The sequence below is a fragment of the Pristis pectinata genome, chromosome 11, assembly GCF_009764475.1.
Source record: "Pristis pectinata isolate sPriPec2 chromosome 11, sPriPec2.1.pri, whole genome shotgun sequence".
In the NCBI taxonomy this organism is placed as follows: domain Eukaryota; kingdom Metazoa; phylum Chordata; class Chondrichthyes; order Rhinopristiformes; family Pristidae; genus Pristis; species Pristis pectinata.
The window spans coordinates 49,075,768-49,089,770 of NC_067415.1; the positions used below are offsets into that span (position 1 = coordinate 49,075,768).

Sequence of the window (14,003 nt, forward strand, 5' to 3'; positions counted from 1 at the left end):
GCCTCCCATTAGTTCCATTAATACTACTTGCTACAACCATACCATGGTAGCTTGTTCCAAATTCTCACCACTTTCTTCTCAATTACCTGCTGGATTTCATGGTGATCATCTTAGCCTCCAGTTATGCTATTCCCCACAAGTAGATTCATAATCAGAGTCACAGAGCACAGAAACAGGCCCTTCAGCCTCACCTTCCATCAAGCACCATCAATACCATTAATACCAATTCCACTTTCCAGCACACGGTCCGTACCCTTCTATGCCTTGGCGATTTAAGTACTCTTCTAGGTACTACTTAAATGTTATGGAAGTCTCTGCCTCCACCAACCCACTCAGGCAGTGGGTTCCAGATTTCAATCACCCTCTGAGTGATTTTTTTCCTTATTGATCTACTAAGCGTTCCTGATCCCTTACCTTAAGCCTATGCCCTCTAGTTTTAGGTACCTCTGCAAAGGGGAAAAGTTTCCTACTATTTATCCTACCTAGGTCCCTCATAGTTTTCTATCAGGTCCATCCCTCAACCTTGTCCGCTTCAAGGAAAATCAACACAGTCTATCCAGCCTCTCCACACAATATCCATTCTATTATAATCTTTAATAATTTTGAAAATTTCTATTTTGTTACTTTTCAGCCTTTTGTTTTCAAGAGAAAGCGAGCCAGTATCTTCATCCCTTCCATATATTTGTACTCTTATATTCAGGTGTCATCCACATAAATCTTCTCTGCACATGGCAACACCCTGTACCTAATATGGCAACCAAAACTGTACACAATATTGCATGCTGTCTAACCAAGGCTCATACAGGCTTAGCACAGCTTTCTTACTTTTTAATTCTATTCCTCTATAAATAAAATAATGTTTGGTTTGATTTCTTTATGACCTTGCAAACCTGATGCACAACTTTTCATGATTGATGCATTTGTATTCCAAGATCACTTTGTTCTATTTCACATATTCCAAATAAGATACTATTTCCCTTTTCTTCCAGGCAAAATGTATTGCCTCACACTTCTCAGAGCTGAACCCTACCTGCTCATTATTCTGCAAATTCATACACCTTTTCATAAATTCCCATATGTGTAAGGATGCCTCATCCCTAGATTCTTTCAAAATGCATAGATGCAAGCATTCTGGACCAGAAGTTCAATCTTCTTCTAGTTTGTTTAGAATATTTCGTATATTCTGTTTTTCTATTTTAAACTGCATTTGCCCTATTACTTGGAATAGTCATGTCATGAGGTGCAGCAGATGAGCTGAGTATGTTATAATGGACAAAAATACTGGCAGTTGTCTTTGAGAAGCCAAGTACATAAGGTTGGAACCTCAGCTCAAGAGCAGATGCCAAGGTTGAGGAGAGTTCAACTGAACCCAAGATGATGATCTAGGAGATGAATAGTTTTCACAAGAAAGTCTATAGTATATTAGCCTTTGGTTTTATCAATTATGTTCAACATGCATGCAGTTATACCAAACCCCCCAAAGCTGGTTACCTGTGGTCTCATCCTTGGGTTCCAACGGATATAGTATCCAATCCAGAGCTCTAGATGGCGCATGCTTGCCACAGGATACAACACATGATTAGAGTAATTCACATACAGGGGGTTGATAAACTCTTCCAACTGGCTGTTTATATAAGCCCATAATGAAATAGTACTATTTTGAAGTCCCTGAAAAATAAATTATTATATATCAATTTTACAGAGTACATATTCAATGCATATTTTCTAAGAACATTAATATGCATAATTAGCTTACATATATTCCTTTTCTTTGTAAACTGCTGCTATCTCAAATGGCAAAACCGTTGCACGCAATGGTCCTCAATGTAACTTTTGTGTGCGCTAATTATCTATACAGTTTACATACAATGATTACATTCCAAAAGAATTCTGTTAGCTGTAAATTATTGTGGGATATCCTGAATACTTGTAAAGCATGTAAAGCAATATATAAATGCAAGTCTTGTGTTATAATAAATCACCTTGATATCCAAGTATTTGACTGCAATTTTCTTCAAGTGGTCACACTTCATGCTTGAGTCAGGACAATGAGTCAAACTTAATCATACCATGTCTGACATCTATGCACACCACCTTTCCAGCAGAGATCAATGGATGCTAATCATGAGCCGTTGTTCATAAAAATGACATTTTATGTGACATAAGTCATGATTAAACTATGAAATAACTAAAGTTTTGTTTTGATAAGTACAGCGTGCTATTTTGGGATATCCATTACAAAAATTGCCTTAACACATTAAAGCTACAGGTACGGTGCCAAGATAATGACAGGCATCAGAAATCCTAGTATAAAAATGGGGATTTGTTTCTTTTGATCAGAAGAGATTTAGAACTTTATAAGATTAATGTTTTGATAAGAATTAAAATGTGAAGAATATTTTTCTGTTTGGAGGATCAGTAATGGGGATTCTATTTAAAACCAAGGGAGAACTAGGAGTATAGGATTTTTAGAACACCAAATGCTTTACCAGAGTGATTGAGGCAAAAACTGTTGGACTTCAAGGGAAAGTTACAGTAACAGTATGATTAATTAAAATTAAGATTGCTGTTACAGAGTCAGAATAGACATAATGGGAAGCTTCTTTGGTTATTTCACTTTGTAAGTTACCACTGATGTCAATAAGGCTCAAAGCCAAGATATGGTGTGGATCATGAAATGGAAAGGAAGCATGGATAGTTTAATGGATACCCTGCCAGAAAAGTTCCTCTTCTTTGTGAAACAGCAGTGTTCCCTTCCAACTGAATTGATTATGTTTAAATGAATACAAAGATATATTTGCATCACTCACATTAGCACTGAACACAAGATTATGTGCAAAAAAATTGGTCTTCCGTGCTGTTTATAGAAGCTTACAAGAGACTGGTTGGTCATCGATAGTATAAAGTAATTGGGGACCCCTCTGGAAAGATTTCCTCATAGACACCTATCACTTTTGGTCTGTTCTGCTTGAGTGATATCCATTACTGATGATGTATATACATCATAAAATGACTCCACTCACACAATAGGGTATGATATTTTAAGCTGGCCAGCTTAAAATTTTAAGCCGTTTACCTAATAAAGTTGCGTAGTCACTGCTAAATGTAGGAAACAGGAAAGTCAATTTATATACAGTATACTCTCACAAACAGCAATGGAGTAACAATCAGACAAATAGCTTCTTTTTCAGTAATTGTTGCATTAAAAGAACATCTTTCCCTGCTCTTCTTTGTAATAATACCATATTGTAGCGGCTAGCTACACTACTATGAAATGAAGACATGGAGTTGGTTGTTTGGAGTCAGAAGTCGAATGAATGACAGGGGCGCAGTGCGCCTTTAATACCCGAAATCTTCCCACGCTACAGTTCCCGCGCTGACATCACGTGCAGGTCACCTGACCTTCCCGCGCGCGGGCTTTCCTAGCCCAACGATGGAGAAGGAGGGGGGCCTGGCGCCATCTTGGGTTGGGGCTTCCAACAACGCTCGCAATCTTGGGAGCCGGTTTGATACCAGTAAGGTGAGTTGCTGCATAACCACCCCCCCCCCCCACCAGAACCGGCGATACCGTCGTGAAAACCAGAATTAAATAAACTATGACTTGGGTGGCTTGCCCCTGCGTCGCGCTCGCTGGACCAGAATGGGTTGGTCCAAGTCTAAATGAGCCGGCTTCAGCCGGTCAATTGTAAAAACCTCCTTGCGCCCCCCAATGTCCAGCACGAACATAGACCCATTGTTCTTGATGACCCGGAATGGCCCTTGGTACGGCTGCTGCAGTGGTGTTCGGTGCGTGCCCCTCCTGACAAAGACAAACTTACAGTCTCGGAGGGACGTCGGCATACGTGTCGGGGCCTGTCCGTGTCACAAGGTGGGTATCGGGGCCAGGTTTCCAAGCCGCTCAAGCAGCGGGTCAAGCGTCGCAGCAGGTTCTTCCTCTGGCCCCCGAGGGGCTGGTAGGAACTCGCCCAGGACGACCAAGGGCGTTCCGTAGACCACCTCCGTGGACGAGGCATGCAGGTCCCCTTTTGGCATGGTACGTATCCCCAGCAGGACCCAGGGGAGTTCGTCCACCCAGCTGGGCCCCTTAAGGCGGGCCATGAGTGCCGACTTCAGGTGTCAATGGAACCTCTCCACCAGCCCATTGGATTGCGGATGATAGGCGGTGGTGAGGTGGATCTGGGAACCCCACAAGTTGGCGACGGCAGACCACAGGCCGGAGGTGAATTGAGCTCCCCTGTCTGAGGTGATATGTGCCGGGACACCAAAACGGGCCACCCAAGTTGACAAAAGGGCCCATGCGCAAGACTGGGTGTAGGTGTCTGCGAGGGGAATGGCTTCAGGCCAGCGGGTAAAGCGGTTGACATTCGTGAGGAGGTACTGCACTCCTCGGAAGACTGGGAGGGGACCGACAAGGTCGACATGGATATGGTCGAACCTCTGGCGGGTAGGTTGAAAGTCCTGCAGGGGGGCCTTGACATGCTGCTGTACTTTCGAGGTTTGGCAGTGTGTGCAGGACCGGGCCCATTCGGAAACCTGTTTACGCAGGCCATGCCAGACGAACTTGTCGGACACCATCCAGATAGTAGTCCGGATGGATGGGTGTGCCAGGCCGTGGATGGAATCAAACACCCGTCGACGCCAGGCAGCTGGAATGATGGGGCGGGGTTTACTTGTGGAGATATCGCAGAGCAGGGTGCGCTCACCGGGGCCTACCAGTAGGTCTTGCAGTTGCAGGCCCGAGACTGCAGTGCGATAGCTGGGCATCTCCATGTCCGTTTGCTGTGCCCCCGCCAAGGCGCCGAAATCCACCCCCGGGACAAAATTTGGATGGTGGGCCGTGACAGTGCATCCGCGACCACATTCTCTTTCCCAGACAGATGGCAGATGTCAGTGGTGTACTCTGAGATGTACGACAAGTGCCGCTGCTGCCGTGCTGACCAGGGATCTGAGACCTTGTTGAAAGCGAAGGTCAACGGCTTGTGGTTGGTGAAAGCTGTAAACGGCCTGCCCTCCAAGAAGTATCGGTAGTGTCTGATGGCCAGGTACAATGCCAACAGCTCACGGTCGAAGGTGCTATATTTGAGCTCTGGTGGTCGAAGGTGTCTGCTGAAGAATGCCAGCGGTTGCCAACGCCCTTTGGTGAGCTGCTCGAGAACACCTCCGACCGCTGTGCTGGAGGCGTCGACCGTGAGGGCAGTTGGGACGTCCGTACGAGGATGCACCAACATGACTGCGTCCACGAAGGCCTGCTTGGTTTTGACAAACGTGCTGTGAGCCTCTTCCGACCAAACAATGTCCTTGCTTCCGCCCGACAGGAGAGCAAACGGGCGCATGATGCAGGCCGTGGATGGTATGAACCGGTGATAAAAGTTTACCATACCGAGAAATTCTTGCAGGCCCTTGATGGGGGTGGGTCTGGCAAAGTGGCGGATGGCGTCGACCTTTGCAGACAGGGGCGAGGCGCCGTGTTTGTCGATCCGATGGTCCAGGAAATCGATTGTCTCGAGCCCGAACTGGCATTTGACTGGGTTGATGGTTAGGCCAAAATCCCTCAGGCGAGAACAGAGTTGGTGGAGGTGCGTGAGATGTTCCTGGCGGCTGCTGCTGGCGATCAAGATGCCATCGAGGTATATGAAGACGAAGTCAAGGTTGCGCCCGACCACATCCATCAGTCGTTGGAAGGACTAAGCAGTGTTCTTGAGGCCAAAGGGCATCCGGACGAATTCAAAGAGGCTGAAAGGTGTGATCAGCACCGTCTTTGGAACGTCTTCCGGACGCAATGGGATCTGGTGATAGCCGTGGACGAGGTCGGCCTTGGAAAAAATGGACCGCCCATGCAGGTTGGCAGCGAAGTCCTGAATATGCGTCATGGGGTACCGGTCCGGGGTAGTTATGTCATTCAGGCGTCGGTAATCACCGCAGGGTCGCCAGCCTCCGGCTGCCTTGGGGACCATGTGTAGCTGAGAGGCCCATGGGCTGTCCGACCTGCGGATGATCCTCAACTCCTCCATCCTTTGGAATTCCTCTTTCGCGAGGTGGAGCTTGTCCGGGGGTAGCCGTCAGGCACAGGCGTGGAGGTGTGGGCCCTGGGTGGGGATATGATGTTGGACGCCGTGCTTGGGCAAGGTGGAGGAGAACTGGGGCATTAGTACAGATGGGAACTCTGCCAGGACTCTGGCGAACTCGTTGGTCGACATGGTGACGGAGTCGAGGTGTGGGGCCGGTAGCTTGGCCTCACCCAACGAGAACATTTGGAAGGTCCTCGCATGTACCAAACGCTTACCCCGCAGGTCAACCAGCAGACTATTGGCACAAAGGAAGTCTGCCCCGAGGAGTGGTTGCGCAACGGCGGCCAGGGTGAATTTCCAAGTAAAGTTGCAGGTGCTGAACTGGAGGTGCACCAAACGGGTGCCAAAGGTCCGGATGGCGCGGCCGTTGGCGGCTCTAAGGGCGGGTCCTGGTGTGCAGTTGCGAGTCTCGTGGCTGTTGGGAGGCATGACACTGACTTCGGCTCCGGTATCCACCAGGAAACGACGGCCAGAATGCCTGTCCCACACATGCAAGAGGCTATCTGGGTGGTCAGCCGCCGTAGCCAACAGCGGCGGCTGGCCCTGGCGTTTCCCGGAAACCTGCATGGTGGCCGGCACCTGCGGGCGTCTGCGCTCCACCACTGGTGGTGGGAACACCATTGGTCGGTCGGTGTCTCAGACCTGGTGGCGGGTGGGGTGCGATCGATTGCCGGGTCTGGCCTGCTGGGCCGCTGGGTACGTGGCGTAGCAACGCACTCGACGGACGCCCCGCTCTCCTTCTTCACTCGCCAATGGACATCCGCCCAGGCAGCCACCTTCCGGGGGTCGCTGAAATCGGCATCTGCCAGGAGCAGGTGGATGTCGTCGGGTAACTGCTCCAGAAAGGCCTGCTCAAACATCAGGCAGGGTTTGTGGCCGTCTGCCAGGGCCAACACCTCGTTCATGAGCACAGAAGGGGGTCTGTCACCCAACCCATCGAGGTGGAGGAGGTGGGAGGCCCGTTCACGTCGGGAAAGGCCGAAAGTCTCAAGAAGGAGGGTCTTGAACTTATCGCACTTCTCCTCCTCCGGGGGCGCCTGGATGAAGTCCTCGACCTGGGCTGTGGTGTCTTGGTCGAGGGCGCTCACCATGTAGTAGTACTTGGTGTCGTCCCTGGTGATCTGGCGAATCTGGAACTGGGCCTCGGCCTGGTCAAACCAAACATGAGGCCGGGGGGGGGGGGGTCCAAAAGGTGGGCAGTTTAAGGGCTACTGCCTGAACCTCTTGTTGCGTAGACATGGTGGGTCCAAAAACGTTTGGGCCTGTCAGGGTCACCAATGTAGCGGCTAGCTACACTACTATCAAATGAAGACATGGAGTCAGTTGTTTGGAGTCAGAAGTCGAATGAATGACAGGGGCGCAGTGCGCCTTTAATACCCGAAATCTTCCCACGCTACAGTTTCCGCGCTGACGTCGCGTGTGGGCTTTCCTAGCCCAACGATGGAGAAGGAGAGCCCTGCGCCATCTTGGGTCGGGGCCTCCGACGACGCTCGCGATCTCGGGAGCCGGTTTGATACCGGTAAGGTGAGTCGCCACAATATCTATGTTTACCTGACAGAATAGACAGAGACCTGCCTGACACGTTTCTCAAAGAGTACCTCTAACAGTGCAGCATATCTTTACTACTGAAATATACCAAAATTCTGAAGTGGGACAGGAATCTGGAATATTCTGACTTTGAGAGAGAAATTATACAAATGGAGCCACAGAGGAAATGAAGAGATATTCCACGTGAAAAACAAATGCAGTAAGTCAGAACTATTGCAGACACCAACTGGAAGGGGATTTCCAGAATTTGAAGCCTCTCAATTCTGCCTGTTTAGTTCATAATGCCAGCTTCTAATTAAATGAATCAAGTTCCCAGATAAAAATGGACAATTTCCTGCTTTAAACTGCAGTGTAGGATCAGGAGGGGGAGAAGATATCTGCACACAAGTCCAACAAATGACTTAGTGCCCAGCTTTTCAAACTGGAAGGGTATGGCCAAGTTAGAAAAGGAGGCACAATTATAGAAATTTATTTTTATGCAATGTTTATAACTGTGGAGAATGAGGAGAGGGAATGCAGAGAAAAAAAAGATTCTCTGAAGTGAGGCACAGTAAACAAAAAAAGATTAGAACCTCTGTTTTAATGGACTTTGGCATTGTTCTATTATTGTAAATGTCAAAGCTACTTTTGTAATATTGTGCACCATAGCAGACTGTCAGGGTATGAAGTCAGTTATATAAATCACATCTATTCTGTGTTTATTAACCAAATCTAATACAATTTATACATTTTACAATTGAATTTGTTTTATATTATGCAGGTTTTTATGTCTCTGCTCATCACATTATAAAGATCAACAAACACTGGACCATGATAATGAAGACCAAATTAATGTCTAGAATTTTATCACACTGGTCAGACTCACCTCTTTTACTCTTTGCTGTTCACTATTTAAAAGGAATGTTCCAAACAAACAGCTATACAAATGGTCAAGAATTGTTACGAGGAAGAACTCATTAAACTCAAAAGCTGTTGGGAACTGAAGAAATAAAAGTTAGTAGACATCCAATTTAAATTGACTACTATAATTTTTTAAAAAAGCCAAAACTGTACCAAAAACAGGACAAACTGATTGGATACACACCAAAACTGAAGGTCAGCAATTCCAATCTCTCTCATATTATTGAGCTACCCAATTTTAATCACACAAAATATAAAAAAATAATTTCAGATTAAGAAACCTAATATTCATTTCTGGGATTCCATTTCAAGTTTCAGTTTTTATTTTTACTTTCACATTTTATTTGTCTCTCAAAAAAAGTATCTCATAGATTATGGAGCACAAAACTACAAATCACAAGAGAAAAGACTAAAGAAAATGTTTTGTAAATACGACTCCCTACTTTTACAGTAATATATGTCATCTTTTAGGATCTTTTATCCAATTATTAATTGGATACAGAGACTTCCATTCAAAACTCCATTCCCATCTGCACTTGGCACCCAAGTAGAGCAGTTCAGTCAATTTTCATAATAACTTGAACTATTCTCGGATTTGCAGTAGTCAAGTTGAGACATGGGGTAGAATTACTAGTGTGTAGGACACTTGCCACAGCTTAAGGGTTTAGGATAGGAACCACCTTGCCCACTCCATCCCCACGCAAACACAAGACGGCTGTAGTACATAAAAACCTCACCCGAAAAGAAAGGAGACTGACAATGTGGATTGTTAACAAGATTATTTGATAGAATATGGAGGGTGGGGTGAGTCACCTTTCGCAGTACAAAGTGAGCAGCGATGGTTTTATGATTTGTAAATTTTGTTCTGTCCGATGATGTCACTTGCCGTGTAGAACATAGAGGAGTATAGCATAGGAACAAGCCCTTTGGCCCACAATGTGTGTGACAACCATGATGCCAATCCAAAGTGATCCCATCTAGCTACAAATGGTCTATATCCCTCCATTCCTTGCTGGCTCACGTGCCTAAATTCCTATGAAACATCGCTATCGTATCTACTTCCACCATCTCCCCTAGCAGTGTCCAGGCATCTACCAGTGTGTAAAAAAAACTTGCCTTGTAAATCTCCTTTAAACTTTTCCCCTCTCACCTTAAATCTATGCCCTCTAGCATTTGACATTTCCACCCTGGGAAAAAGACTCTATTACCCCATCAATACTTCTCATAATTTTTATATACTTCTATCAGATGCCCTCCCCCACCATCTGAGAAATCATTTCTTGTGGTGGGGGTGGCATACTGGAAAGGGAGCGGTTCAATTCCTGGCAGGTGGAGGAGAAGGAGAGCGATTCAGTTCAGGGCTGAGAAAGTGGTGGTGAGGAGACAAAATAGAGAGTGCCCATGATCTAGGTCAGGATGGGGTTGAAAGGAGGAGGAGAGTGCAATTCCACTCAGGCAAAGAGGCGATTTGTGAATGGGGGTGAGAGCTGGGTCAGAAAGAAGGGAACTTATAAAAACAGAGTATCAGTGGGGTGAGGGAGGCAAAAGAAGGAGACAGAAGAATGTCTGTCCCTCAGTTGGCACATTAGGTTATCTAGCCTCAGAGATATTCCCTTTGCTCTACCCATCTCTCCCAAACTACCAAATTTAACTTGTTTCTTCTCTTCCCCTGGAAGTGTTAACTATTTTTCTTTCTCCAGATGCTGCCTGACCTATTGAGTTTCTCCAGCATTTTATGTTTTTATTTCAGATTAAAAGCATCTGCTATTTTCTTATATACAGTAATTCAAAGCACAATCTACCCCTGGGCAGGGAAAAGGAATACTATCCAGGTTTAAGAGGGTGAGAACTCAATCATTCTTTCAACTCCCCCACAACTAGTGACCTAGATTACAGTGTCCCAGCCCCACAGTCTTCTCCCTGCTCCAGGTCACCCCAGCCCCACAGTCTTCTCCCTGCTCCAGGTCACCCCAGCCCCACAGTCTTCTCCCTGCTCCAGGTCACCCCAGCCCCACAGTCTTCTCCCTGTTCCAGGTCACCCCAGCCCCACAGTCTTCTCCCTGCTGCAGGTCACCCCAGCCCCTGCTCCAACTCCCACCATCTTCACCCATTCCAATTCCCAGTTCAAATATCCACGTTCTCCGGAAAAATAACTTAATAGACAATAGTGAAAAAGCATTAGATGCTATCCTTCATTTGCAGAATTAAAACTGGAAACAGAGATTGAATTGTTATCCAGCCTAGGGACAGCTTCACAGCCAAAAAACATAAGCAAACATCATGGTCAATGGAACTACAGAGTTCAGAGAGAAATTGACACAGCTGGACCAGTTACCAACAGGAATATACAAGTATATCATCTATTTGACAAAGAAAACCAAATAAATTTATTGGTAATACAAGTGCCAAATTCTTCATGGTACAGCGACTGATAATATGAAATAAAAGCTGGAAGTAGGGAAAGGTACTACCTGTCTTGTCATCTGCCACACACAGTCAATAAACTGCAAGAAGACAGGTGACCTGTCAGCATCTGTATGGTTCTTATCGCCATGTCCCACTCTCTGTAATAAAGAGTTCCACATTATGCAATCCACATTTAAAGTGGTCTTAATGGGATATATTAGATAAATCTAAAGTGTACTTTTCCAGAGACAAACAAGGGCACAATTTATGTCATGACATTCAATATCATATGGGTGCAAATATGTTTTTTTATATACCCAAATTATTCTACAACTGAAAAAATCACTGGGGAAAGTGGTTGGAACTGCAACATAATATTCATTTTAAAAGCAGGCTACAAGCTGAAACCAAAAACCTGATATAACATTGAGAACAGATTCAATCAACTCAGCTAAACCCCTCTTGTAGTAAAACTTGTAATAAAGCAGATCAATCTCGTTTGTTAATATGGCAAATACTAATGCATAACATCTCACTGTATTATTGGAATAGTTCACCCAATCAACTTAATGCCGCAGAGCAAAAGTGAATTTCCAAACTGCTTAGGCACTTACCCACAGATGCTTATAAACTTAACAGCTTTCAAAATAAATATATGACACAGTTAAAATTAAATATAGGACATCAAAATATCATTACTTGATTAAAGTCATTATATAAGAGTTTAGTGGCAATTTATAACCTTTATTATTCAAAAAGAGACAAATAAATGCAATATAAAATGAGTTAACAGAGAGTGGACACACTAAAACAAGGGCTAAAAAACTAATTAGGCCTTAATTAAAGCAAGCTACTCTGAAAGATACCCTAAATATAGTATGCCAGACTTCGAATGGATTCACACACTTGGCCGTCTTAGGGAAAAAAAAGTTAGAGCCTTATTTAGTGCAATAATTTCATTGGGTAGATCTGCACAATCCAGGTGCCAATGTGGCTCATTTTGAAAAATATTTCTACCCCACAATCATTTAAATTTATTTGATGAGCCAAATATAAAATCTACCCTGAATCCACAGCTTTGAAGGGTTATATTGAGGTTCTAAATCCAGTTTATGGGCTTTGGCAACAGGGTAGGTTGTCATTGCTGTTGATGAAGAAAAATTATTGCCAATTTCAATGGTCCATTGAAGAAATCATGAGGTATCAAGACAGAGATTCTAGGGATTTGCAACAGACCTTGAGATCAAAGACAAAATGGCATCCAGGACTCTGAGGAACTGTGGCAGGACAGATTTGGGGCAAAGGAGGTATTGTAAATAAATTCTTTCTTGAAGTCATGTAGGTTAGGAAGTGGAGTACAGGTGGAATCCCAAGACAACATGGCTGGGGTATGCAGGGGTGTCTCCACGACCTGGATACTGGGATCTGAAGAAAAATGGCAGGCTAGATTTAAATTGCAGGAGGCAAGTATAAATTTTAAAGATTTGTAAAGGTCTATATTTTTTCCTTTGGTGCAAAATTAACAGATTTAAAAATTTAACACACTAATTCTTAATCTAGTAAACTGTTAAATGCAATTAAGTGACTGTCCAAATTACAATTCTTCTACTTTAAAATACTTCTGTACTTTTCCTCGCTTTCTTCCCCTCATAATCCACTCTTTCACTCTCCATTTCCCTTTCTGCATCTAATTTTACTCTAATTCATTCCACTTCCTTCTCTGTTATTTGTTCTTTCCTGTATCCTTTTCCTTCATTGGTTATGCAGTTGCACAACTGTGGCATTGCTGAGGTCACCAATGAGACATTAACATTCCTGTACCATTATAATTCTTACGAACTGGTAGTTTGTAAATGGTGACCAAAAATTCTAATTAACAATGTTTGCCACAAGATCAGTCAATACAGTAATTTCTTGCCCAACACTTTAGGCTACGTACACAGTAGGAACAAGGGCTGAAGACCAAGACACTAGATACTGGCTATCCATCCAAAGCACAAAGAGCCACAACCACGTCAGGCTTAGGCTCAGTATATTTATCAACAAAACATTCAAGGTTGGATTGGGTTGAGTCAACTGTTTTGGGTCAGGATGGCACTAAGTAACGCTAAATGTAAACAGCATAACAAAATTTCTGCAATGAATGTTGAAGGTCAGGTGGTCTTACATATGGGAAAAAAACACTGGCCCTTGGACCTAGGTCCAGAATGGCTGCAGTTGGGTCCAGATCCAACCTTATATTCCAACAAACATCTAAAATATTCTACTTTATCACAGTTGTATTGATACACAGTGCCATGATGTCAAATAAGACATTTAAAACAGACATCACAGTATCAGATGAAAGTACCCAACTCTTGAGAAGAGCTTTTAAGAATTAGAGAATTCCTCTAAATGGAGTGTAAATTTTCATTCAAAATCTTTAATGGAGTAAATGGATAATTTTGTGCAGTTTCTCCGTGTATTTCAGGTAGTTAAATGAATGTTGCATCAAGTTATTGCAGGATGCATGAATACTCACAAGTTGAAATCTATGGCCAAAGCCAAGCCATTCCTTTTCAATAAGTACTTCAAAGCCTCTAATTGTACGGTAATAGCTGTCCAACATAATCATAGCCAGAGATGTCAACTGAGCTGTTCGGTCCCAGCCATCACTGCAATGCACCACAACTGATGTCTTTCCAGATTCAACTTTGTCAGCAATCCTCAAAGCACCAGCAAGTATTAACTAGAAGAACAACAAGTGTTTACTGAATGTGTAAATTGTTACTTGAATAATGGAAATTTTTTTTAAAAACATTGGAGGTAACATAAGAGTCAACCTAATACATGCAAGTTATTTGCAAGTATTCAAATCTATATAATAAGCATAAATAAATTCTTTAGCAGACACATCATCCAATATCAATTTCCAACAGCTTCAGTATTCTTCGTTGCAATGATTTGTGGGCAGTAGTACAAGGAGGTAATATTGTAGTTAATGTTTTTTCATTAACTTAGAGGTACTGCGTACCTGCATTCTGTTTTAAGAACAAACAAATAAGTATTTCCACTTTATTGAAAGCATTATATGGATGCCAC

The 14,003-nt window shown here is 44.0% G+C and overlaps 1 protein-coding gene across 9 annotated transcripts in view; it reads right to left on the reverse strand.

Moving 5' to 3' along the window:
- Nucleotides 1-14,003, reverse strand: part of mtmr2 (myotubularin related protein 2) — an 82,774-nt gene that overhangs the window by 8,057 nt on the left and 60,714 nt on the right. For all 9 annotated transcript variants that reach the window (XR_007957212.1, XR_007957213.1, XM_052026791.1 and 6 more), the window contains 4 exons: nt 13,444-13,650; nt 10,988-11,080; nt 8,482-8,595; nt 1,492-1,668 (listed from right to left, as the gene is read on the reverse strand). Coding sequence is in view for 7 of the 9 variants with exons in the window: in XM_052026791.1 (XP_051882751.1) it covers nt 1,492-1,668; nt 8,482-8,595; nt 10,988-11,080; nt 13,444-13,650 (591 nt within the window). In the remaining 2 variants the exon portion in view is untranslated. The remainder of the gene's footprint in view (nt 1-1,491; nt 1,669-8,481; nt 8,596-10,987; nt 11,081-13,443; nt 13,651-14,003) is intronic.